General features: G+C 41.9%; 1 protein-coding gene across 1 annotated transcript in view; it reads right to left on the bottom strand.

Annotated features, from left to right (window-relative positions):
• Positions 1 to 27,981, bottom strand: part of TNRC6C (trinucleotide repeat containing 6C) — a 55,910-nt gene that overhangs the window by 7,695 nt on the left and 20,234 nt on the right. The window contains exons 3-17 of the mRNA XM_017743173.1: positions 26,612 to 27,978; positions 19,358 to 19,567; positions 17,986 to 18,152; positions 16,715 to 16,795; positions 16,032 to 16,089; positions 15,679 to 15,824; positions 10,268 to 10,417; positions 8,880 to 9,026; positions 8,320 to 8,442; positions 6,985 to 7,068; positions 6,439 to 6,670; positions 4,594 to 4,761; positions 3,329 to 3,520; positions 3,045 to 3,188; positions 215 to 331 (exon numbers count right to left, since the gene is read on the bottom strand). Coding sequence (XP_017598662.1) covers positions 215 to 331; positions 3,045 to 3,188; positions 3,329 to 3,520; positions 4,594 to 4,761; positions 6,439 to 6,670; positions 6,985 to 7,068; positions 8,320 to 8,442; positions 8,880 to 9,026; positions 10,268 to 10,417; positions 15,679 to 15,824; positions 16,032 to 16,089; positions 16,715 to 16,795; positions 17,986 to 18,152; positions 19,358 to 19,567; positions 26,612 to 27,978 — 3,386 coding nt within the window. The remainder of the gene's footprint in view (positions 1 to 214; positions 332 to 3,044; positions 3,189 to 3,328; positions 3,521 to 4,593; positions 4,762 to 6,438; positions 6,671 to 6,984; positions 7,069 to 8,319; positions 8,443 to 8,879; positions 9,027 to 10,267; positions 10,418 to 15,678; positions 15,825 to 16,031; positions 16,090 to 16,714; positions 16,796 to 17,985; positions 18,153 to 19,357; positions 19,568 to 26,611; positions 27,979 to 27,981) is intronic.

Below are 27,981 nucleotides of genomic sequence, written 5' to 3'. Positions count from 1 at the left end.
AGTGGCACCAAGTGGAATAAATCCATTTCTCCTCAGCACAATTCCAGGCACACCATCCACCAGTCCCCACCTCAGAGCTGACAGGAGAGCTGCCACCTAGCACAGGGCTACAAACACACTTCTGCCTGGGGGAGCGCTCCTGGAAGCACTGGGAGAGCACTCTCTAGGGCCTTTTCCTGGGAATGCAGAAGCTGTGGAAGCAGAAAGGCCGTACCTGCAATGCTAGGTGCAGATGCAATGCTGCTGAAAGAGCTACTGTAGCCGGAGGCACTAAGCGGCCAGGCACTCGATGAAGGCAGCGTGGCATTCTGAGATGATGTTGGGGATGACCCTGCAGAACCAGCAGAGAAGCAACTAAGAAAGATGGGCATAATGATGTTTGGTGTGACATAAGCAAATCTCTTATGTGCAAATACAAACCATGCAAGGCATTCTCTTTCATCAGCCCGGTCTCTGAAGTCTAGGAATGAAATGTTACTGGAAGCGTGATAAAGTGGGGCAGAAGTCTTTAGAAGGAAAGAGAAGAAAGCTGGCACAGGAACAATTGTAGTGCAGAAGGTAAATTCTGCATTTTCTTTAAGATACTCAAAAAATGAGTGTTAAAGTGTTTAGTCTCAAAGGGACAGGCTTCATTTTTAAAGGTCCTCTGCCAGCTGACTTAGGCAATGGCAACTGTAGATGAGCAGAGATGTGTATGATAAACTAACCTCTTACCACGGGTGATCTGTCCTAAATTACTCAAGGTAAACGCTTCCCCTACATCCTAATGCCCACAAATATCTTTAAATTTTTGCAGACTTTCAGTAAAAGCAAGGATATATTTAAGCAATCTCATCTCAAACTGATAACATAATTGAAACAGCACGAAACCACCTCAGTCAATCACTTACAATCTGAGCAGCTATCTAAGCCTATGTACGATTTCCTTACTGGCAGCAAATGAAAAGAAACTGAACATAAAATAAAAAGTCTTCATTGCAAAGACCAGGAGAGCTGGAAGTATTCTCTCTAGCCACCAACAAAATCAAGTGTGTATCCTGGGTGACTTATCATTCCTGACACACAGAGATGGGCTGTGATACTGAAACATCTTTAACTGACTAATAAAAACAGGTGAGCTCTGTAGCAAAGAGCACTGTGTTGAGGTAGAAAGGAGGAATTAAAAGGACAATCTCATCCTTCACAGCTCAATAAAAAACACAGGCTTTGTTTTCAACTGGAACAGCAACCAACCAAACTTTACCTTAACCAGACTCCCTGTGCTCCAAGGGACACCAATACAGGCATCAGTTTCAAGCAACAGAACTCTGTATCAGGCCTTCTCTGGAAATATTCTATTCCCCAGGCAGGAACTATGGAATTTTAGCAGATTCTAAGGCCCACAGAGCTGAAACTGGTCCTGATTCCTCATGGCTACAACTCTCAGCTCATAGGAGCTGACCCTCCAAAGCTTCATTAGCAAACAGGGCAAAGAAAAATCAACGAAAACCCTTAAGTTTTGCCTGTTTTTAGGTGCACAGGGCAAGGACAGCACACCCCACAGCCTGACCCTCTACCTGGGGAGCAGCTCAGTCAGCACAAGCTCTGTTCTTCAGGCTGCACTTATACAAGCATAAAGAAACAGATTCTGCAACTACAGCTTGTATTAAAATTCTATTATTACCAAGCTAAAAAGCTAATGAGGAAAGGCAGCACATGCTAACCCCCCCCACCCCAGGCACTGCTTTTCCAGAAGGTCTGAGCTCTTGAGGGCCTGTTTACTTCTGTAAAGGCCATCTCTGCTGACCCTCTTTAAGAAGAGGAGTTATTTCTTTGTTCCACAGGCAGATTATGCACCAGCAGAGCTCATGTTCCTTCTCAGCAAGACCTGTAGTGGGTATCATCTGATTTACAGGTACAGCTCTGTAGGTTTAGGCTTCTGGCCTGAAGGGTATTTCTTGGGTGCACTGTATCTGAAGTGTCACTGAATTACATCTTTATGCTTTTCTTTTTATAACTTCAAACCTGCCTGCCCCCTTGAAGCACTTTGGAGTCATTAGAAGTTAATTCAACCTTACTCATTACTCAAATACTCCATGTTTCAGCTGAAAGAAAGGCTGCTTCCTGCTAAGAGGCAACTAAAAATCACTGCAGGCAATCAACACTCTGGATTCCCTGCCCTCATGTCTCACATCCCTTGCCTGAGGTAACAAGCCCAGAGCTGGACACCCACTTCAAGGATAGTCCTGATTTACAATCTGTGCTGGTACCACACATGTAACTGGTAGAACAAACCCCACATTTTTAATCCTGACAGGCTCTTCTGGACAGCCTGATGATGCTATTCCTGTGCCTACTGCAGTGCTCTGACAGAGTGCAGATAACCTGGCTATTTTGGCACTCAGATCACAACCAAGCCACCTTTCCCCTGATCAACTTCCAGCACATGTAGCTAACAAGTAGCACAGTCACAATGCTTTATCATTTTAGAGAATTCCCTTTTTATTCTGAACTAAGCACTGCCAGAACAAAAGGAATGGAAATAGCACTGGGAAATACTAGTTTACCACTCAATTCCCTTTTTTTCTTTTACGGCTTTGGAGATAAAACAGTTCTAATTTGTTTTGTTTATTGATCTTCTAACAAAGCTACAATTAATTAGTGTACCAGAAGCCTCCTGCCTCAGCAACAACTGTGGAACTTTTGTATTGTGTCTTCTGAGAATTTCACAAAGTGTATGCAGGAGGGTGGGCAGTGTGGAGAGCAAAATCTTGTTCAAAACCATGTGATACAGGTTAGAAAAACTTCCAGTGACCACAGAAGTTTAAATTACATCTGACAGCCTTTTCCAACATAAAAATATTTACATTCCCATGGAAAACACGAAACTTCTTAATCCCTCCTTTAAAACAATTATTTCTGGATATTCAGTGACAGTTCAGAGCAGAAGCATTATTAGGTTAGGAGCACATGCAAAAATACGCTGTATCTGCACCAAATGAGGTCAACTTTTTGGGAAGGGAAAAGAAAGTATGCACAGATGTGGAAGCAATTTGTGTGTTTACCTCCACTCTTGAGCAGATAGCGATTCACATCCTGTATCGTGGTGTTTATGGTAGGCCCAGTTGGAACACTGCCAGGAGTAACATCGGGGTCATTTTCAGGATCAATATTCTGCAGTCCTTTCCATGGCACTCCTGGGTGAAACTCTGTGTCAAACACAATAAAAAGAGAAGTGTGTGAAGTCGTAATTCTCCAAAGCTCCTGTGCGTCAGAAGGACTCAACAAACCCACCCAGCAACGCGTTTTAGGGACATCAGCTCAACACCAAGGCTTTGGGTTGTGTTACCTGGTGGCCAGTTTATGCTGGAGCCATTGGAAATCTTATCACTATCGGATTTGGCACGTGACCAGCTGTGAGGAACAGCTACAGGTGGGCTGGCAGGAGACTCACTGTTCTGGATCAGATCATAGCGGCCGTAGGAGTCATCGAGGGAGGACTTTCCCGGAGGACCAATACTCAAACCTCCAGGGATAGCACCTGCAAGGAGTGAAATGGGGATTTTGGGTATGGAATTGCATCAGGATACATTTTGTTATTATTTTCTTTCTTTTTTTTTTTTTTCTTTTCTGTATTACAAAGATAAAAAGAAAACTAAAATGCAAACACAGTAAGCCAAGCTTAACAGCATCTGAAGCCTTAGCAGGGATTACAGCTGAGAGACACACTGCTGGTACAATCTAGACACTCAAGTTAAAGAGTTCTGCATTAAATTCCTGCCAACAAGAGACTGAGTAATTCAAACCATCACACTGATGGTAAATAGGAACTTGCTGAGACAGCATACCAAGGAATATCCCTCATCTCATCCTTCCCTAGGCATTCAGCGCTGACAGGATGGATGATTTGAAATGGCTGTTCTCATGTTCCTACAAACTATCAAACAACAATTTGGCATCAGCAGTGCAGCTACTTGCAGAATAAAAAACTGCTGTAAAGAAATAATTTATGCTGCTCATAATAAAATCCAGGATATAATAAAGTTAACAGAGCCCCATGTTCTAACAGAATACATTTGGTACAGGAAATAAAGGAATAACTGGCTCAGGATACTGGAGGCGTTAGGGATAAAGGTGTTCAAACAGATTAGCAATCACTTCTGGAAAAATAAGAAGTTTGTGCCCCTAACTCTAGGCTGGGTAACTATGTAATCCATCATTCCCTTGTGCAGGGAAAGGTTGATGATACTGGAAAAACTGTGGGAGAAAGCCAATGTAAAGTTTTTTTGGATTGAAGGTATGCAGGTCTGGAATAAGGAGAAGACTGTAGGACTTGTTTTGCCAACACTAAAGGCTTGTTTGACTTGAACTCCATGTTCTCAGCAACAAAATTCAACAAATGAAAAAACCATTCCTACATTGTATGCAGGGAGTGACAGCTGCAAGCCCCTCACTGCAGAAACCATCTATAAAATCTCACGGGCTCAAAGGCGCTCGGTACCAACCATTTGTGAGCGCTTACACAAAAAAGGAATATGAGAGAAATAATTCCAACTGCACTGTGGGTGGAATCACCAAAAGCCAGGCTGGCAGCGGGTCCCCAGGGGACATTACCGTGCTTGCTGGAGTTCTGGTCAAGCGAAGAAGCAGCACTAGACAGATTATCCATTGAGTTGGGGTGTGTCCACTGAGGAAGGCGAGACTGGGACTGAGAAGTGTCCTTCACTGACAAACCACCAGTAATGTCCATGTTATTTACATTCATGTTCGGGTTCAGTCCAGCTGGGGGGGAAAGAGATCCTTAGATATCCATAATATAACCGAGGGATTGAAAAGCTGTGTTTGAAAAATCCAGCTGCAGGAATTACTGAACATTGATTTTCAGACAGCTGTATGCATGTGGAGCATTTACAATGCACATTTTCAAGAACTTTTGCTTTTATAGAACACCAATAGAAGTCCCATGAATTCAGAAAATGTTAAAACCTTGCTAAAAAGGGGAGAAAAAACCATGCAGGGATAATATTTTGAAGCTGTAAGTGTTTCTACTTGCAGTCTCTTGTCTTGGAAGAATGCACTGGAATTTTGTGTTTAAACCAGTTTGCAGCATTCCATGGCTAAGCCAAAATATTCCTAATGTCTCCCCAAGCACCCCCCCATGATGTCTGCCACTTCATTTTGCTAATAATGTTTTAAAAATCCCCGAAAAAGCAACTAATTAAAGGTCAGACAAAGAGCTGCTGTTCATCAGAGCAGGTTCTGCACTAACCGGGCTTCTATTTTGTATACACAGAGCAAAATCACTCAGACTGTTATTTAGGGAATAATTTTGACATGCTTCTGTGACACGAATCGGGGTCTTTTCTGATATATAATCCTGAATGTTAGCAGATCACAGAAAGCTGAAATATCCTAAGAACCTCTTAGACTTAGGCCTTTAATTCACAAATTCTTTTGCCTTCTGATGCTCCCAGCCATAACAGCTCACCACAGCAGTCAGAATTACCTTCTTAACTGCTCCATGGCAGATAAAGCTTGGCAATACTATTGTACCCAGCATAAAGAGAATCACAAAGAGATTAAATTAATTCCTTTATGTCATAAAGGAAGTCTGTAGCATACATCAAACAATCACACAGCAAACAGGTCTGAAAGGTTGCTCTGTTCACTCTGTCTCCAGGCCCAACAATTTATTTTGACTTCAATCACATTTGACAGATCTATGTCTAACCTACCACAAAATGCTGGGGCAGATTTCAGGAACTTCCCAGATAATTTATACCAGTACTCTACTCTGCTTAAACCATGTGATCCTTACTGTCTAACTAGATCTCCTTCTATGCAACTCAAGTTTATTACCTCTTGCATTAGGAAATGAAAGAAAACTTCTTCCTAGCTCTCCTTCACATTTTTGAAGATTCTTGCACGTCTCTTAAATCTTCTCTTTAGACCAGTCAGCAGAGGATTTCATTTTTTCCTTAACAGTTGTGTTTTCGAATCATTTAATCACCTCCACTAGAATATTTCTGCATTCCTTCACACTGATCCACATACTTCTTGAAATACACTGACTAAAACTGATGCCTCACCAGTGCTGATTACAGCAGAAAGATGACTTTGCACAACTTTCCCAGACGATGCTCCTGTTTATCAATATGACATTTGTGTATTTTACAACATAACGCTGTTAATTTATATTTAGTTCATAAATAGCAACATATGTAAGCAGTTAATTAGGCAAATTTTCTGCTCTGATATTTTGTAGGCAGAACACAAGTGAGCAGATGCAGCCCACCTGAACAGCTACCATATAGGTACGGTGTTGTTTCGGCATTTCAGTGCTATTTAATAAACATATATAATACTTATATCTGTATTTGTTACACTGTGGAGCAAACTACTGAGATGTGAATTAAGGAGATGGACCCCTGTGTGGAGCTGCTGCAGGAGGGCACTCACCAAGAGGGTAAGGAGCAAAGGTGTTCGGTGAAGACTGTTGCTCTTTGGTCTGCAGGTCAGGTAGGCCGGGAGCCTGGGGATGGGGTGAAAAGCTATCCATGGCTGATTTGCCTGCAGAGGGGTGCAAAGATAGATGTGGAGGGGGAGGCTGCTGCTTCATAAGCAGGGCCTGGGCCAGCTGGCGCTGGTGCTGCTGGATCTGCTGCTGCATGTTATTGATTGTACGTGCAACCTGCCGAGAGAGAGCCAACAAACAACTGTCAGTTGTCATCCACCAAAACGCAACACATTTCTATGCTTTTCTCTACAGTGAAATAACACACTGGACCTCCTTACAAATAAAAACTGCACTAAGGGGTGAAGAGCTTTCCTCCAGCAAGGCCTGGAGTAGCTTTATCACTCAGCACCTTCCCTGTCCAGCGCTCAAGCCATGCACTGCATTCCTGATTAAAGGATGCTTTAGCTGCTTTGGTAAATGTCACTCAGCCTCTCTAAGCTACTGAAACCAAACTCTAAAGCAGAGATTGAGCTGGCAGGGACACCTACTTGCTGCTCCTGTTGTCTCATGGGTCCGGAAACGTTACGCTGAGCCTGTAACATCTGCTGCTGGATTTGTAAACGTTGGTACGCCTGCGGGGACAGGGACAGGTCAGACACAGCACACACAGCAAGCTCAGCTCCCTTCAGCTGCTCTGCTGCACCACAACACAGAAAAGGCAAACTCTGCAATGTTCTGAAAACACTCCATGAAGCAACAGTAATAATCCTGTCACAAATGTATTTTATAATACGTTTATTTAAGTCCCATGTTCATTTTTTGTGGTTTTAAAAAAAAAAAAATTTAGTAAGTCCACATGGCAAAAAGTGGTCATTAAAGATAGGAACCTACCTTTTTTCTGAAAAAACTGTAACACAAGGCAAAAATTAAACAGGATAAATACCAATCATTATTTTTGATTTGGTCATTTTAAGTTCTGACAGCACTTTGGAGTTAAATCACTTGTGCTGCTTTAGTCCTGAAAAAAATCCACAATTTTCAAGTGGTTGGTTTGGCAGCAAATTTTTTTACAAGGTAAGTTTTTCTGAAACACATGAATTCAAAATCCAAACGAATTCTATACAGGTATTTTTCAGGTAGCTGGGTAGTGTTCAATTATTATGAGAATAATGCTGTGCTCCTCAAAACTAGGGAAAATAATCAGAAATGAGTTTGAGTAGCACACTGAGACCAGCACCTGAACTAGTCTGTCATCTGTAATTTTATGTTTAACCCTGGTCAATACTGAGTTCACATTACCTCTTTATAAAATATTCTTAAAATTCAATTAAGTATTTTCATATGCATAAAAAATAGAGATGTAAAATTTGCAAACACACCAAAAGCACACAGAAGTAAGTCGTTCTTATCACATGATGTGTTTAATATACGCTCCATTAATTAAAGGAAATTTACCCTACACTTGCTTTTTTTAGTGAGGCAAGTGGAAAAGTTCTGTAGGTAACTCAGGTGACCAGCACTGCCAAGATTTCTCTCGTTATGTTGTGACACACGTGTCCAGTTTAAACAGTTCTTCCTACTGCCATGTAACACACAGACCAGTGCTGTTTGAGTACACTGTTATTATACCAGTAGGAACACAACTGACTTTTAGTTCCGCTGATCAGCTGTAAAGGATAATTATTCTGCAAATTACTATTTATAAAGCCCAAGGCAAAAAATACAAATTTCTGTCTTTAAAAAGAAACTTCGCCGAAGAAATCAGCAGCTGATTGTTTTGAGGATCAGTCATGTCATTTAAAAACTTAGTTAGTCATTCTCCTATTTTATCTTCATGCCTTCAATTCTGATTTAGAGCTTATCTGCCACATCTTTTAACTTACCAGCTGCAGCTGATAGAGCTGGTTCAACATCGTCATATGCTGAGGATTATTAATTGGCGAGGTTAACTGTGCAGGGCTGAGACCAATGTTTTTTGCTGCAAACTGCAAAAGCTGTGCTTGAACCTAAAGAAGAGAAGAGTATTAAACATTGTACATTTACTTTTAACAGTGGCAACTGTGTGAGCCATTAATCAGAGTGACATCAGCTGGAAAATGTTACTATGACCAGAAGTAATACTGTGAACTATCCAAAAATTAACAAGAGGCTCTAATAGAACCTTAATAACCGTGCTCGAGTGCTCATTTATAAAAAAAGAGATGAGAACAAACTCCTCAGAAACACCACTGTGCAAAAAGGAGCATGGGAACGTGCTCTCAGAGGTAATTACAGGACATACATGTGAGAACATCTCAGCCATGCCACATCTCCCTGCCTAGGAAAGAAATAAATAACACGGACACAGCCAGGCAGCAGTGGCTGCAAAGCCTCAGGAGCATGACAGAGCACCTGGGAAGAGTTCCAGGGATAGGGAAAACATATGAGTGAGGTGTTGTCTGACCTGAGGGGATAGAAACTGAGGCACTTGAGCACGAAGACTAGGCTGGGATGAATTAAGAGGTTGCACTGGCGGTTGCTGCGGCTGTTGCATGGTCCTGGCTTGTGCTGCTCCGCTATTGCCAAACATACCCAGATTGCCACTCGGTATCTGCAGCAGGACAACAGTGACACAGGCACTTAATGACATCACTCAGCACATCACCTGGATGTTACTTGTTTGTGCAGGCTTTATTCTTGGTGATTACGACAGGCACGAATCAAGAGACCAGCACATAAGAGACTGTACTGAAAAACACGTTTAGAATGAGGCAGGGCAAAGATTGCCATGTACTCAACATCCCAAACCTCCAGAACTTTGTACAGATGCCTGAACAAAAGGCAGCAGAAGTTGAAGATGGCTTTTATAAGGATGCAGAACCCTGGAGGGTCACAAGATGAACAACGAAAAGTACTTGCCAAAAATGCTTGTATTTGTATAGCAAGGGACAGGAGAATTGAGGCATTAAACTCACAGCAACCCCATCCTCCAGCTGGCTAAGCAGTTTTTTTACTTAGTCATTTTACAAAGCTACTGATAATGGACATGTTATTAGTGGAGACTGCTTGGAAAGATGTGCTTAATGGGCTGGAAGTGCTGGACAAGTATTGCCTTAAGAAAACTAACTTTGAAACAATATACATAATAAAGAGCCACAAGAGAATGATGAAGTTTTTCTGTGTTATTTTGTATCTTTGCTGGAACTTCAGTTTGGTGGCAAAAATAACCTGGTCACAATCAACAGTACTTTATGGCTTCTCACTCTCATGGTGGTTATCAGTTTCCCCCTGCTTCATCTCCTTTCCTTTTCTTTCCCTCTCAGCCTGTTCTACTCAGGGGCCAAAACACCCCCCTTAACTCGATGCTCTACCTGAGCCAGATGCTGGAAGCCCAGTTTCTTCTTGCCACCTTTTAAAACTATGAGCTGCCTTGACACTTGGAGCAGGAATAAAAAATCATTTCTCCCCCATCTCATCACAGAATAATTATATCAGGCAGGAAAGATGACTTAGAGCAATCTCACTGCCTTACAGTCCGTGACAATTAGCAACGCCTCAAAAAAAGAGATTTCCCAAAAATGAAGGCAGAGCCACACCAGTGTTCAGGGCTATAAATCCACAACACTACAGTCTCTTCTTGATGGATATGGGTCATCAGCAGGCTAATTACAACTAAGCAGTTGTTTTCTGTCTGTAAGGTGAAATGTTTACACAGCAGGTAGCTCCTCCTCAGATAATTCACGTGAACAAAGCTGTTGCACTTCCAGTTTAAACCCGTTTTCCCTGGGCAAGTGGCTGACGGGCACTAGTGGCTACTCCAATTCCCCTTGGGATCTCCCCCAACAGCCTTACCTGTCTAGAAGAATTCAAGTTTTGCATGCCCAGCCCTGAGGCAATCCCGCCCAGGGTCTGATTAGGGAGTGCACTGTTTGAAAGGGGGAGCTTCAGGCTTGGTGAAGGCAAAAATGGTGAAGTAGTGGGCTCTTCCACTAGGCCGCCATCCTGATTGGAGAAAGAAAGGGTGAGCTGTGTGCGGTGCCAGGAGCCCACAGCGCACAAAGCAGTGTCCCATGGAGACAGAAAATGGCGTGGATGAATAAAAAGAGATATATAAAAAAAGGTATGAACAACAGGGAATGAAAAGCATGGAGTGAAGGGAGAAGAAAGAGAGAAACAGGATTAAGGTACTGTTTTTTGTAACTTTGTTGTACTTCATCCCCAAATGCACAATCACCCTCGCCCACCTTTCCAGAGGAAAGGAGAGATTCTAGCAGCTGATTGCAGAGCTATCATGTGCCCATTGCCTCCTCCCCACTTAGGTTTTCTCCATTCTTCTCCACCACGCTGAGAGGCGGAAAGGGGACAGGCCCAGCACTTTTCAGGGATACCCTCTGTCTGTCTGGAAAACTCCAGCAGCAGAGCACACACATAAAACAGCGCTTTAGCAAACCCAAAACTTGGGAAAGGCCACATCAGCTTATTTGACACCAGTCTGGATTTGGTTCCACATCATAGCTCTGCTCTTAAAAAAGCATTTTTGCATTAACCCCCTTCCCTAGCTGAGACACACGAGCCTCTTTTAATACTCACATAGCGCTGAGTTATTAATACCCACTCTGAAACATTACACTGTGAGTGAGGCACCCAATGAACACAAACCAGCAAAGCCAGTAATGACAGCATTGGCTGGGCAGCCTTCCTGAACATCCCCAGGAGGAGGCAGATTTTAGCAAGGCAGGAGGAGCCCCCTCTGCTAACTGTGCTGTGAGGAACCACAGCTGAGCGTGGATCCGATCCACAGGGGGCAGACAGCAAGGCAGAAAATAAAATAAATTAGAGAAGCCCCAAACAAACAGGTAGATCTCTGCTCGTGTTTCAGAAGGGCACCGAGTTCTATCTCAAACTGTGCTTTGATGTCTGGGAAGCCTGCGGCAAGCATGATCAAATAACACTGTGTACAAAGTAGGGCTCCAAAAAAACAGGCAGAGAGAAAAAGCTTTAATTTGCAATGTGCTGGGCTGGTGTTTTTCAGGCAGTATGTTCATTGCAAGGAATGGCTTTTTAAAAGAGGTGAGGAGCTAGCTTATTTCAACCAATAAATTCAATGCCCCAGAAGATTGTGAGATACTGGTGAACCTCCTTTGTTCAAAAAGCAGCCCAGTCTGCTTACCACATACCCAAACAGATGACCTAATGCAGCAAGCATGCTCAGAGAACGATATGTTTTAAGTTAATCCTGAAAAATGCATTTTCTACAGCTCTCCTTTGATGCAAACGAAAAGTTTCTTTACTATCAGGCAAAGTGACACTTGACATGCTATCTGGCTATCCTGAGGGGGACACTGACATTTTCTAATGATATCCCCAAGGCCTTTCAGCTCGAGATATTTTACATTCTACTGGACATCAGTCACACTCCACAAACAACTGCAGCTTGCATGACAGTAACAGGTTCAAGGATTTCTCTTTAGATCACAGACATATGTTTACAATTCTACCCTTCCCCCTTCAAAGAGAAAATAATTTCAAGCTTGGTGCTCGCTCTCCCCTTCAGATGCCATTGTTTCCTATGTGAACAGACCTACTGACCATGAAAGACCCTCCCTGCCTCCCAAATTTATTCAAGTCTTGTCTTACTGACATTATTTTTTCTCAATTTAGAAACAGGCAGTGCCAAGGATGGTGGAGAAGCCACACTGGAGACTCAGGCATTTCATTTCCAGACTCCTTCACAAGTGTGTTCCTTGGCTGAACTGCAGCAAATGGCTTTTGTGTAAGTTGTTTATAACACTTGGTTCATATTCATTTGGTTCTATTTTATTTAATTTGAACTTGTTGCATTGCACTGCACAAATCTGTGCTCTATAACTGAACTAAAATCAATTCATTTAACATGAAGTATTTTAGCTGGTCAAATTAAAGCACCCTTTAGCCATTTTAAAGCCAGACTAGAGGACGCTTTTACTGCTCACAGTGGTTTCTGACCTGTTATTTCTCAGGATCCTTTATGTAATGATTATTTCCTGAAGAACAATCTTTTCTACCTCATCTTTCCTCTTCAGTGATTTTCTTACAGACTTTTGTTATACTTCTTCCTCAGGCTACTCAATTAAAAACTGAATCATCACATTAATGCTCAATCCAGCACTGCTCTTCAATTTTTTGAAGGGACTTGGCACACCCATAAAATCCTACTGGTAGCAGTGTTTCCTACTACAGTTATCTAACACAAAGCACCACAGTGGTGTTTTTTAGGACTTTGAGAAGTCTCTCACTATAGTCTCAAGTACCAAATGTGACAGAATGCAAGTGGAATTACTCAAAGATTTTTAGCCCTGTGAGATATGGACAATTTAGCAGAGGATGCCTGGACACTCTGGCAGTCACCTGCCAACAACTGCCACTTCATGAATCAAAATGTCTCAACAGACAGATGAGAGGCTGATGAATCTGTCAGAGGTCAGTTACAGAAGTAGCTGGCAGAAAATACACACTGACTTCTTAAAAAAAAGATTGAAAAAAAAAATTCCTTCCTAAAAGTGGAAGTTAAAGTAATAAAATCTCATCTAGAAATAAGTTCTCTTCAAATCAAACAGGAATTAGGCAAAAGAAACCTGGAGGAAATGCAATACTCAAAGAAGTGCTCATCATACAAGGGATGATGAAAATTATTTCAGTCACTGGATCACAGGTAACATAGATGGAGGAAAGAAGAATTTAGAAGTTAACCTTAAAATCCTAGTGATCATTATCAAATTGTGACGGGTGCAGAAGAGTTTCTCCATGATAATACAATATCCTGCTTGTTGTTCCAAAGACAAAAACCAATCGCAGTCACCTTGGATTACCGGGCTCAGAGCATGAAGGATGAGGATGAGAAAACCCAACAAACACTATGTTCAAATCAGAAACAAAGAAAAGGTCTAGTCAGAAGATTTTTGGAAGAACAGGATTGCAGCTAAGAGGCATCAAGGCTTGTAGACCTGGATTTTGCAGTAGTAGAGAAGAGGAGCTGATCACTGACTGGGAGGGTAGGGAAAAGGAGACTTCATTTGCAAGGTGAGAATTTCAGAGACCCAAGCCAAACTCTATGCTCGGAAAAAAGATCCCTTCTCTAGGCTTATTTCTGGTATTTTAAGGATGCTTCCAGGAAAATCTCACCTGTTTTTCTTACAAATCTGATGGCTCCAGAAGACACCAGGTAACATCTTCAGGCAAATCTGACACCTAAGCACAGCATGTCTGCCACCAAGTGTAAGATAATGTGGTTGAGATCACGTATCAGGGCTGGATCTTTATTCCCTCAAGGCCACTGGATTTTCTCCCTTCACCTTTCATGGTGCTAGAGGTCAAGATAACACCCTGAGAAATAATAAATTAACAAAGCACCGAGTGCTGAAGATTGACTCGGTGTGACATGGAATAAAGAGCACCTGCAGCAAGCAGAGAAAGCAAACACTCAAAGGTGATGTTGAATCACAGACCACTCCTGATCCAGAGAGAACAGGGAGTTCAGTGGGTCCAGAAGCAAATGTCAGGGTTGGAAATTTTCCCTCCTCAAATGTATAAAGTTAAAAAAAATAGTAAGTGCTGGCTTTAGATGTTTAGAGAAAAATGATGGAGTCTCAATGCAGGTGAGCTGAGAGAGTGGTAACAACGAGCACACCAACCCAAAGTACAACTTCATGAAGAAGAACCTTGCAGAACTTATTGAAGACTCAGCAAAGCCAACAAAAGGATAACAACTTGATAAGGCAGTAAGTAAAACAAGGGATATTAGCTGGAGTGCTCTGTCCATCTGTGTGGAGAGCTTGTTCCTCACCAAGGATGACCTAAGCAGAAACACAGCAGCTCCAGACTCACGCTCTGGAACAGCACCTCAAAGGGCAAAAAGGTTTTGGAGGACTTGCTCGACTAGCATGAGCTGTAAATCTGGAAAGAACTTCTTTGGGGGGGAAAAAAATTCTGTTCTTAGAGTAGAAACTATATTTATTTAATTCACTTAGCAAGTTGCTCAACACTGTGATAGCTAACAAATACAGTGTGGGATTATTTCCTTTGTTAGAGCAAAGTCACTGTGACAGACTATGCCTAGACTGATAGATTTTACTTACGCTATGAATATTAATGATTTTAGTACTCCCTTCTCAATAGTTGTGTTTAACATACGTTTCCAGAATTATGCATCATGCTGCACATAATGCACCTCTCTCTCTGGCAAGGATTTTACTGCTGAAGATACTGTTATCCAAGAAAAGGAAAGGCTAACTGGCATGCATGCATCTTTTGTGGCCTTCAATTAACATACTCATTAAAGTCTGCCATGGCTAAGAATGAACTTTAGATGAGTGGATATTATTACTGCCTCACACCCTGCACAAAGCTCATGTGAAATGAATTGGTTTCAGCATAGTTTGTAAAAAGCACTGATTTCTGTGTTTAGAATCCTCCACCACCCATCTATATGAACCTTTAGACAACCTGTGAAATACAGAATGACATCTGAGATTCTTCTTTCCTTATCAATAATTTTCAGGGGGATTCTTAGGTGATTTGCTGAGTTTCTGCAGGACTTTCTGTCAAGCTGTAAATCTCATTTTCTACTGAAGACCTGGCTGCACTTTTCCATATATTCTTTTCTTTAGTCACTTTGAATCCTGGACACCACAAACTCCTGGAGCCTTTTCCTCAGTCATTAAATAGTGCTGGAAAATCTGTCATATATGATGACAGAAAGAGAAGCTCATTGGAGAAGCTATTTATGACTGTGTATGTCTGCTCTGAGACTTAACAAAAATACCTGAGTTCCTCATTCCTCTTTAGGTACTGAACTTGCACTGAAATCTCTAAGAAGCTCAAAACTAGAAGAAGAGAAATTAAGAGCCTAATTTTTGAAGATTTTGGCTTTGGTCCTGCCTGATTGTGAATTTGGGCAAGGGTCACTGACTGGACTCTCTCACAGAGTGACAAGACTTCTGTGCTTCATTTTTTTGCTCTTTTTTTTTCTATTTCTAGTTCCACTGTGTTACTGACTCCTTAGCAAGTTTTGAAGTGTAAAACTGGGGATGACCATTCTTTATTTCTATGTGAAAATCAAATCATTCATCTTTTCCACAAGAACTGAATTCCCCACAAGATTGAAAAAAACCAAGAAGTAAAGCCATATCTACCACATTTCTTTCTGTGCTTTCTAATCAGACAGTGGAAATCATCATTATTTCTACACTGTGCACATTCTGGCTCGTGCAGATTTCTGAACTTACCTTGTCAAGGAAGGTGGGGCGGTCCATGGAAGACTCTTTGGAGATTGGTGGTGGGCGGCAGCCAAGGGGTTTGGTGACCATTCCATTATAGTCGGTCACTCCCATTCCACGCTTGTCCATTTCCACCTTCTTTTCCAGCAGAGCACCTGCACAGAAAGGGGAAATATATTGGAAAAGGTGAGGCAGTGAGAGTCAAGCTGCCGACAGCAGTTCAGAGAAATACCTCTTGCTTACAAAAGCAAAGTAAGAAAATAAATATTATCCAATTGGTCTGGACATAATCAAATGCTCTGAATCATGCAGGGTTCCTGTGTTGCTTTAAAGACAAAAAAATTACTTACACAGATACTTACTCATGGCCTGATCGAGATTCATACTGTTACTCTTCAAGGCCTCTTCTGCTGGCTCTCTCTGTGAAAAACAGGAATTATGTTAAGAGGAAAAGTAATCACGTTCATATGATTTCAAAGTAACCTGAGAAAACAGACACATCTCTTAAATACTGGGTTTAATATTTACTCAGCAGCCTAAATAACGTCTTTGTGGGGTTTTTTCTGCTTTCAGCAATTCCCATAATTCAGGTATTTCAGTTTGTCAAGGAAGGACCAGCTCTACAAGGTGAAACACACTGTTGTGTTTAAACGTCCTCCTGTTCTCCATGAACTACTCAAATATCACAATGATACGACTTTCTCTAAGAAACAACCCAACTGTACTCTCATTTCACCTGTTTAATAAAAAAAAGAGGGAATGGGAGGGAATTATTACTGCAGTTCAAAGCAACGCCTGTTGTTATAAAACTATGAACTTCAAAATATTATAAATGTCCTCATGGAAAGTATATCCCCAGCTAATCTCAGAGCATTCTAGAGACTTAGAGCAGATTTCTGAAACTCCACTATGTGTTTAAATGCAGGTCAGAGCTACTTCTTGGCCCGGAAACTGAAGATCTTGGTGTAGCTACAGTCTGAAACAGCCACAGTCAGAACTACAAGCTAAAAGCTAAGGCACAGTGTGCTGGCTGAGCACTACTCACAGGGAAGCCCATGTCTGTGAGCTGTTTTATCAGACGGTTCATGATCCAGGCCTCATCCTGCTTGCTAGATGTCTTCATGCCCTTAGTAAATAAATGGGAGATTCCATTAATGGGCTGGTTTCCATGTTCATTGTGGTGAGATGTACACAAAAGAAATGGTAAGTGGTTTTTATTAATAACACATGCTACTGAAAGATGTATTAGTACATTAATTCAGAAAGTATTGAAGAACCCTCCGAGCAACGCGACTATGATTCTCTTCCCCCAAAAGTGTAAAATTTTATCTCAGCTGAATAGGTGTTCAGTGTACTATTTAGTATTTGATTTGCTGGCCACTGAATTAAAGCCACCTTTGAATTTACGTATTTCATTTTAATCCTTGGCAGAAAAATATAATGAAATAAAGCTGAAATAGTACAACACTTCCTGAAAAACATTCCCAAAAACAAGTTTGCAACCTTGAAGTTAAGAATGTTACTCAGTGTATTTTCTTAAAAACAAACAAGAGCGTCTAGATAAACACCTTTAAAAGATCTCTGTGCAGCTTTTCTATCACAAAATCCTTAAGAAGTCTCTTCCTTTCAGTTCTCCAGAAAGTACCAAGGGACAAGCGCGGATTTGTTTTGGGCTGCGGACAGTACAAGAAACAACCATACTTGATCAAATCACCGGCCTAACTGTTGGCTAATGGAATAACAAACAAAGTGGCTAAATGCATTCCCAATTCCTTTAAGTTACAGCCTGGCCTTGTCCTGAAATAAAGACTGTGCAATGGAAAATTTCCTCACACAATTGTCTATGTTGTTGGTTGAGCGCAGCATTAACACAAGTTCGCTTTGTTCTCACACACACACACACCGTCCTCACAAATAGAAAACAGCTCTTTTTGTTAAACAGCTCCATCACAAACTACTGTTTGCTTTTCCACCACCATGGCAAGTGTCTGAAAGCCCCCTTAACACCTTTTCCTCCTTCTGTTAATACATTATCATTTCTTTAGAATACATGGAAGCTTACAAAACTTAAAGAAAACAAAGGCAACAACAACAAAACTCCTGAAGCATCTGACATGCCTAAATTCAAAGATCTCCCATTTTCCCCTGCAAACAAGGTAGGCTGTACTTGAACCACTGTAGTGGCAAGCTGTGCTTGTGTTCAGGTGTCAGAGGTCTAATTTCAGGTGTAATGCACCAGCAAATTTGTGACAACTTATTCTACAAATGTTATACTAATTCCACTCTTGCCGGAGAGTGTCTTTATTTTTGTCTTACCTTTTGAAGTCCTTTCTTCGGGGCATTCCCCCAGGAATTACAGGAGGAGCTGCTCTCTTGTGAAGCAGTGTTATTCCACATATCTCCTTCTTCATCTTCCCACTGACTAGTACTGAGATTCACTTCATCCCCACCACTGCCCCAGCCTTCTTGCATAGATTTTGAAGCTGGAGGGAAAGTTTTAGAGGGAGAAGAAAAATGTTATTCTGTTTCTAGAAAATTTTACAGAAATATCTTTTCGTGTCATATCCAGTGTGCTATTTTCAAGAGAAAAAGAGGTGCATCAAATAGCTTAATTGGCATTAAAATTATAAGAATGCCTTCTTTGAAGCTAGCAAAAAAACCGAAAATTCTCTAAATACTTTGAGAAGAAAAAATCCAGGAACTGCAAGTCCTGCTTTTCCCAGAACCAGTAAGATCTGTGGTCATGGCCATTCCACTCAACAAGGAAGCAAAGTATGAGCACACACTTGTTAAGTGTTATTTTGCTTTCAGTGAATCTCACCATTTTACCTGACACATTCTTCCAAGAACAAACCCAAATTTCGAAGTCATTAACTTTCAGAAAGTCATTCCCACCTCAAAGAACGGAATCTGAAAGGAGCTCGTGGGCTGCAGGGAACATTTTATATTCAGTGACAAGGTCGTGTCACCTTAGTCTGTTTTATTCTGTTTACTCTGTTTAAAGCTGGGATTACTCATCTTAAGAGCTCTCATTCCTCCTTTTATGTTTTTTGGGACTTCTAACTACGTCTCACTACGGTATTTTGCAGGAGTGAAACTCTAGGCAACCTCCACAGCCAAAACAGGAGTCTAAAGCAATTACTGTGGCCCTCTGGACATTCAGAGACGGAGGATATTGATCAAATACCATGAGTTAGGAATCATGAAGCAGGAAGTGGTTCAGGATGTTCCTGAACCTGGTAACAGTTTTAATGGCTGAAGAAAACACCCACTCACTCAGTTTAACCCAACATGAGGTTGTTTTGATTAGTTGTTCTCAGGTGTTGCTTTTCCTACCAAAATCAATTCTATCTTGACTGTTCTCCACTGCTTCTCATCCCAATACAGGTTTCTTTTAGACACCAAGGGTTTAAGTCCTAGTCACGTTCTTCTGCAGTTTCAGTTTCCTGCACCTTTATTATGCTGCTTTCCAAACACACAAAACTGCCCTCCTTTAAATGTACAGATTGATGCACTATGTTCGTATTTTTTAATTCACTGAGTATTTGGAATAACGTGGTCTTGTGACAGCTAACGCGGTTTTGAGAATGAAATCATGAAGGCAGCCTGTGACTGAAATGCACAGAAAAGCAGAAGTGGCAGAAGCAAACCCCCTGCCCTGCCAGGACAGTGGCACCCCCGTGTGTACCTGGTTTGCACAGTGCTGGGGCAGCAGCTGGAGCGTTTGTTCTTCCATAGGTCCCTGCCGGCTCAGCAGGATTCTCTCCCCACCCGGTCCCACTGCTGGGGGGCTTCCCCCACGCCGAAGTGCCATTATCAACTGCAGCAGAAGGGGAGGAGGGCTCTCCCCAGGAAGCTTCGCTCTTGGTGTGGACAGCAGGCATCTCTCCCCAGCCTGCTGGAGCAAGGCAAGCAGAACAGTGATGAGAGGAAAGGTTTCTTCAGCCAGTAATTCCAAAGAACTTTTAATTTTATTCAAGTGTTTCTCTGGAAAGAGCATGAACCAGTGAGTACACACAGTGATTCTAGTTAAGTGTGTTAAAAAAAAAAAATCCCTTAAATTTGGTCTCAAGAGTTTTTTCTTAATTCAATACTAATGCCAAGTTGTCACACAGAAAGAGGGTTTTTCTCCACAGCCAGAAGCAACCAGGCTGCCAAGTGAGCACCACACCTGGTCCTGAGGAGGAGCTGCTCACAAGTGCCCAGGGCCGGCATTCCGGAGACCAGGACCCCAGTGTGAGTTGGGCCTTGCTTCACGGAAAGATTTTAACCTATTTTAATTCATTTTCACTATTTACTAACTATAAAATCCCTTTTCTCATGCCCTGGCAGTAAGATGCTGTTTGACTGTTCCCACTTTCTATGAAGATTATTTTTGCTGAATGTATTCCTTAAAGCTCATGGTTACCTACCTATCCCTCATCACTGACCCTCTACATTATAATAAATATTATTTTAAGGGGAATTAATCAAGACTGCAATTAGGATCCATAATCAAACCATGGGGAACAGCAGGTAGAAGCCATTGTTTTCCTACAGAGTATTACATTAACTCACTGAAAGACGTAAGCTACTCCAAAGAAACAGCCTTAGTCTGCCTCGGCTTGAATGTAATGCGCTTAAATCCATCTGACACGATTTTAGCCCTGCGGCTGAACGTGGCAGGAGCAGCCACAGGGCTCCTGAGCCTCCAGAGCAACACTGACCAACGCAGCAAAAGGTAAATTGAATTTACAACCATTGTTACCAGAGATTTTCCAGAGAGAGGACTTGGATCACAGATGGAGTTCAAAGTACTTTTTAAACATGCACAAAAAACAGAGGCACGACAAGCAAGAAAACAAAGTTCTTACAGACCCCTGACACTAACCTATTTTTCTATAATTGTAAAAAAAATTACATCCCATGACATGACAGCTGAGATCTCAACAAATATTGTAGAATTCAGCTGGCTTAAAACTTCCACTGGTAATGAGGCTGTTAAACCAGGAACTTGTTCTCTTTTCATTGGAGATGAATGTTATTAAGATGAGTATTCTGTAAGTAAATGAGCAGATGCTGCTTTGCCACAGCAGTATTTCCTTCTTTTGCTCCACAATGGTATCTGTAAAAATACTCTGGAAAGGTTTCAAAAAGCAGGAACAACATTTTCTCCACAAACGGACACCCAGAATAGGTAGGCAATGGCAAGGGAGCTGTGTCTAACAGTACCTTGAAATACACTGCAATAACCAAGCAATAATTCTGCACTGAGCAACAAGTCCTTGCAGAACTCACTGATTTCCACAGAATTCCCGTTACCAGAAACTGCAGCAACATCCATTGCCAGTAATTACTCAAACATTGCCTGGCTGAGAAAAAAATTCAAATAGATGGGCCCAGAGCTGCCCATCGTTCCAGTGTTCCTGGATTACATATTTATTTTAGGTTCTATTCCTTACAGCCACTGCAGCTCTCTCAAGACACTGATCCAAGTGCAGATGGCACAAGCCAGGGCCAAACTCTCCACGGGCATATTGCAGCTTCATAAAACTCCTTCTCTACCAGCAAGAGGGACTGAGTTTAAAAGCAAGCTCCTGAAACCACCCAAAATGTCACTGTTTCATTCAAGTGATTTCCATTTGGAACAAAAATCCCATGGTTTAGGCTCGATCAACATACCTTACATTTCTGGTTATTTTAAGGTGTGTAAAGAAGATAAACTGGCAGATCCACAGATGTACCTAAATGAACCTGTACTTAACATGACAGCTTCCTTGGTGTTGCACCTGACATGCTTATTTCAAGGTTCCTGCTTGTATCTTCAAGCCAACTTTATTTAAAGGCGGCTTTATTTGAATTTCTGCCTCACTACTCAGGAGGCAACTGGCAGACAACTGCGTGTATTTAATCATATTGGCAGCTGAGAAAGATTAACTGCAGGCAAATGAAACAGAAAACAAAACATCTCCACAGCACCAACCAGAGTACAGAGACAGTGCAGAGCACTAACATCTCCCTGACTTCATGCAACCTCTGCTGGAAACTCTACCGAATTCAATTTATGAAATCATCCTTAAAACACAATTCATATATTAAAAAGCCAAAGTGTGCTGCGTTATAGAATAAAAACCTCAAAAAATCTGGTTCTTCTGTTGCTCTTCGCTATAAATTCAACAACTTTGACTAAAGGCCACAGATGTGGCATGTCCAAATTATTTTAAGTGCTTTCAAATGCACTGAGCAGGAAATAATATGGGATTACAAATAATGGGGGAATCAGCCTTTACTAATAGAAAATAATACAAGTACATAAAAGCCAACAAAATAAATCAACAAAAAGTTTTCCAAACTATCTTAACGGATAAAATTAAGCGCAGGAAATAAGTAAAAAAAACCTAAAGGTTTCTGGAGAAATGACCTGCGCACTGCAAAAACTAACCTGTCTGTAAATTCTGGAGCACTTCTCAATTGCAGACCTGTTTCCCTCTATGTAAATACTGCTGTCTCAATGCTACTGTCTCTGTGCTACCTTTCTATGATTCTGTTTTAGGAAGTTTAAAGGTGAATAAAGTTACATTTTTGAATGAATGATGCAAACTCTACACAGCTGTTGGGAAGGCAAACCAAAGCCTTTGAGCGGTCTCAAAACCTGAACCTGCCAAACGTTTACAAAAATTCTGCTTGGAGAAAACTTAAGTGTTTTCTGATGAAAATAATACAGATTTAGGCTCTCCTGGTAAAAAGATCCTTAAAACCTGCCCAGATCTGCATGGATCTTGTTTCGCAACAGAACATGCTCCACTTAAAGGCTCCTTTGGCAAGAAAGTGAGGTTTTAGTACTGAAGTTTTTAAACACTGTTAGAATTGCAAGAAATTAAAAGATCACAGTGAGTAATAAACACGGACACATTAGCAGAGCTTTGTTTTATAGAAATAAAAACATAATTAACATTGGGCCACGGCCAACAGGAAATCCTCAAGGGAAAGTGAAATGTTAACTAAGCCGTGGCAGGATGCAGTTGTTTTCCCTCAAAATAACCCTACAGCCATTTGGATGGCAGAAATTGTTTTCCTTCAAGTTGTTGGTCCGTGATAAATACCAGAGCACATGAATACAATACAGGGAAAGCAAAATATTAGAACCTTATATAGATAAAAAAAGAAATTAGGTAGAAAAGAAGTTGTTTACTAACTACACACTAGTAATTCTGGGTTTTATATATACATTCAAGAGCCACCTCCAACCCTTAACCTTTCAAATCCTGATTTTCTGAAAAGGATTCCAGTTCATCACTGAGCATTCATCTAATTTGGGTTTCAGCAGTGAGATTGCCCTTGTGTGAAAATCGAGGGCAGCTCTCTCAGCATCACTTGGCTGCCCCCCAAAACCTGGCTGTTCATGGGCTGAGCACCCACCACAGGGTTTTAGGTTTTCACATGAGCATCCTAAAGGAGCCCAAAGCTGAGCTGCTTTCAAATCCATTCTGACGGAAGTTCAAAGTAAGAAAAACACTGTCACGTGAGCTGCCACTCAGTGGCACAGGATTATGAAAGGAACAGAGATGTTTGCAGCTTTCAGAACTTAGACCCAGTTCAGGTTTTTAAAACTTAAACTCCTTGCTCCCTAGTAACCACAAAGATCTTAATTTGTGCCCTACAACCCCCACAGGGAAGCCTGTGTTATCTTCTGTTGTTTCTTTCCTCAGCTGGAGGATGGTGGCTGGAACCCTGCCAGGCTCTCCTGACCTAATGAGAACAGGAAAGCATCAAGCTCACTCCTCAGCACTTGGAGGGAGGATATGATGCTGTTTCGGGATCCAAAAATCTCTTTTAATCATTTTGGTTTGCAAAACCTCTTCTTGCTTCTTACTCCCCTTGTATCAAAGCTGCATGAGTTAGAAGTGTCAGGAAGAATCATGCCCAAGTAAGTTAGATTAAACCCCAATCTAACTCAAACCCACCAGCTTTCTGCTCATCTTTCTAAGTAACTCACCACTGCCTTGGTGCTTGGGAACAAGCTCCTATAACCAGAAAGGACCGTATCTATCACATTATCTATCCCTTTTCCCCCTCTTTTTTCCCCCTCTTCTTTTCCAATAGAAAATGAAACTCCTTAGAGAGTTCTTCATTTTCATCATGTACCAACATCTGCTTCCCATCAATAGCTTTTAAGTTCTGCCTTCAAAGGATCTGGAGAACTTCTGGGGATGGGTGACAACTCGAATAACAAGACTGTAACTTGGCCTCAATTTCCAAACTAATAAAGCATAAACTTCAACCCCAAAAGGGACTGTTAATCCTTCGTGAACCCCTAACTAGGTGCTGTGCAGCAAAATTAAAATCCACTTCTTTGCTTCCAGTACGTGTGACTGTGACAACTTCCATCTGCACCAACACTTCCCTACTTACACAGAAACAGAATCCATGATTCCTTATTCATTATATTCCCTGAATGTGACAGGCAGAGCACGTCATGACCCATGCAGATGACAAAGTGCCCGTGGTAACCACGTAATTCAAGAGGTGTAGGATTTTAGATGAGCACTTAACTGTGCCCTATGGCACAAGCTCTAAGGACACAATCATGCTTTGCATGGAAATGCTGTACATGGAAAAGAACTGCTGCTGGATGAACTTGTGGATTGCAGAAGTCTCCTGGTTACAGGATTCTTGTCTCCCTTACTGCAGAGGCTGGAAATGCACAGCCAAGTGGGAGAGAGAACTGGAGTAGGAAAAAGAGTTAAAACAGCACAACTCCAAAGTGCAGGTCCTTGTCTGCGTGGGAGGGAAGACATTCACCCCTTGCTTCCCATCTTCTGGCTGTCCCAGATGGGAGGTGATTTGTAGATGTTTCAGGACTGTGTATATTTCCACACAGACCACGAGGATGTTGCTCTGCAGCTGCCATGTGCTGCCCGCACTGGGAAAATGGGGCCTCCTGCACTCCGAAGGGAAGTCACTGGGATCACCTGGAATTGTGCTGCTGCTCTCTGTGTGTGAGATAAGCACAGGAAAGGTCCCTCTCTGGCACGGTCTCAAGTAAACATGAGCAGAGCTCAAGACACAAGGGACTGCTCTTTGCTTCCATTTAGACAAAAATCCTTCAAAGTATTTCCATGTTTGGCCTTTATACTCGTACCTCTGTATTAAGTTTATGGAGCAAAAATACTTAACATAAGGCTTAATTTATGCCTGCTACAACTCGATCTAAATTTTAGTATCAGAACCGTATTTTAAATTGTCTTCACAACTACTCATTTCGTATTTTCTTGCATGCTGACTTAAGTATATTCTGAGAGCTGGCTTTGCTTATCTTGGAAATGTTTTTTAAAAAGAGAAGATAACAGATTTGCTTATCTTAAAAGATCTTAGAATCTTTCTAACTCACATTTTTCAAGAAGCCCAGCACTCACCTTAACCTGGTCAAGGGGCAGCTTGAGCAGGTTGGTTACATGTTCATAGGCAGTTTCCTGAGCCTATGAACATATTGCTCCAAAGAAACCCTTCTTTTGCTACTGTCCATTCTCCAAAGGAATCATTGCAGATTAACACCAGCTTTTAAATTCCATTTTCAAAATCTGAAGGGCTCAGGACCATAAGTTTGCTTTAAATAAGGCGTTAATTATTAGAATAACACTACCAACACATTGCTGCATATGAGCAGTTTTACAAGCACCAATGTAATCCTCCAAAAATCACTTTCATGAAAAACAAAACCTCACCCAAACTCAACCAAAAATCCACTTTCATGAGACTTCCATTACAATTCAGGAATCTGAATTCTTGTTTCATGGGTAAAGTTTTAAATATGGATGAAGTAAGTTAGTCACATATGTTGGGCTGACCAAGTACTAAGCCATTTAAAGATTTCTCCTTCTGGAGCACGTGTTATTTTATTAAAATAGGTACCTTCTACTGTTAAAATATTTGACCAGAGTGGGGAACATAAGACTATATTTACACAGACATTACAGCAAATTTAAATCATTCTAAAATATCAAAGCGAAATATGATGGAAATGGGAAAACAAATCCCACTTGGACAAAAACGTGGTTAAAAAGTCAGTATTTAGCCATGACCACGACGAAACAAAAACTTGGAAACAAAACTCAGATGGAGAATTTGAAAGAGTTCTGCATGATTAGATTTATTTTGGAGAGGTCTGTGGTTATGATAGAGATATGGGCTGCTAGTGTAACTTTTATTTAAATACCTCTCTTTTAAGAGGTATTTAATTTTTCATGCAGTTTTATTTCTTGCTGCTTGTTTACAACAGCACCTTCCCTTTGACTAGAAAAATTCCTAAATGCCTAAAAACTTATCTTTGAAACACAGCTGAAGTTAGGAAAACCTAACTGCAGCCACCCTGAATATTAACATCTTGAACCAGTCCTGCTTTTTGAGAACCACAAAAAATCCAGGATGCCGCCCATGCCTGAGCCCTGAGGTACAGAAGAGAACCATTTCTTCATAGAAGACAACAAACTGGACAGAGAAACAGCAACAGCCTAAATTCATGCAACTGTTAACAAACATCTGTTGCCAAGAGATGTTTTGCAGAAAAGAAACAGATGCAGACTGTCTAAACACACCGAGCCTGCGCAGTGGGGACAGCAGACAAATAACCGAGAAAACGTTTGCCAAAACCCCTCAACCTCTCAAACGGTTGAATTAAAAGGTGTTAAGTAACTGTGGAAGAGATGTTAAAATAAATATGGATCCACAATCTAAGAACCTACCACGCTATTGACCAAATACTGTTTCAAGCCTTTCTTGCATTCCCTTGGGAATTTGTGTCAGCTTCCATGGATTCCGTCCTCAAGGTAAGACTGCTTCAGAGTAAAGGAATAATCCTATTCTGTGATATAAATACAGGATTTCTACCGTAACACAGTTGGTACTGGTATCAAGTATCTCATAAACCTATTTAATGAAATATTTCACAAAACTGTTGTCATACCTGGGCCAAGCAGTGGGGACCGGTTCGGCTGGGCACTTGACTGGTGCGATGGCTGAGGTTCAACCATGTTGGTGTTGATAATGGTGCTAGTGGTGGTGGTGTTGGTTGTGGTACTGCTCTGAATTACAGGATTATTTCTATCCCACATGTTTACAGTCTTGTTGTTGTTGTAATTTGGGTCGCCCCAAGCTGAGGTACCATCATCGATTTCCATCTTGCGGCGAATGGACGGTGGAGATGGCTCTTCCCAGCCAGTAGCCTCACAGTTCTCTTTTTGTTTGGCTGGAACTGGCCCACCAACCCACCCTGACCCCGTCTGTTTTACAGAAGCAGCTCCTCCCCAGTTACTCACATTGTTGTCCTGGGGTTTATTAGCCCAATTTTGTTGGGGGCCTGGCTTTAAAGATTCCCCCCAACTTGTACCTGTATTAGCCTTGCTGTTTGTGCCATTTCCCCACCCACTGGTCCCAGACCTTGTGGAATCATTCCAGCCAGACCCCGATCTATTGTCAGAATCCCATCCAGATCCATTCTTCTTCCCATCACCCAAGTGTCCAGGAACAGATGATGAATCTGTCCAGTCTCCACCTCCTGAAGTCCAGCTTGGATTTGATTTCTGTCCATCTCCCCAGTTTTGAGATTTGGGTTTCTGAGGTTCACCCCAGGTAGGTGATTTGTCCTCCTGATTTGCGGTCCCACTCCAAGCGTGGCCGCTTTTGGCAGCAGCAGCATTATTAACAGTAGTAGAGCTTGCTGACTCTCCCCACCCCCCCGGGCCATTTGGTGCTTTGTTGTTATTGTCTCCCCAGCCTGTATTTGTTGGAACAGCTGCCGGTGGAGAGTTGACCCACCCAGATACTGAAGAGGTATTTGTACTGTTCATGATGGACCCATCGTTCTTCCCCCCTGAGTTTGAAGATTGAGTAGCTGCACAACCCCAGGCCTCTGTTCCATTGTCATTCTTCCGTTCAGACCGTGGGGACTCTTCAAATTCCCAGGCAGTGTTTTGCTTTACAGGGGTCTGTCCCCACCCCGTATTGGACAGGACCCTGGGGTCAAGGTCATTTCTTGGCAACTGAACTTGCCCTTGGTCTATCATCCCTTTGTCTCTCCTCCTGCCCTCTCCAGCCCCCTCCCTCCCAGTACTGCCTTCATTTTGACTCCCACCACTGTCGTTGCTTCCTTCACTAGCCGTGGTGCCAGATGCTGCAGCTTTGGCCCAAGAGTTCATTTGTTCATTGCCCTGCTGCATGGCAGGATTCGGACTGGTAACACTCGAGCTATCCCACCCTGTTGATCCTTTCCCATTGATGTCGCTATTGGAATGCTGGTTTGGGGGCTTGCCCCACTCCCCGTTGACACCGTTGCTG

The sequence above is a fragment of the Corvus brachyrhynchos genome, unplaced genomic scaffold (assembly GCF_000691975.1).
Source record: "Corvus brachyrhynchos isolate BGI_N302 unplaced genomic scaffold, ASM69197v1 scaffold148, whole genome shotgun sequence".
NCBI lineage: Eukaryota > Metazoa > Chordata > Aves > Passeriformes > Corvidae > Corvus > Corvus brachyrhynchos.
The sequence above is the reverse complement of the archived record's forward strand: the minus strand, read 5'-3'. Positions and strand labels throughout refer to the sequence as shown.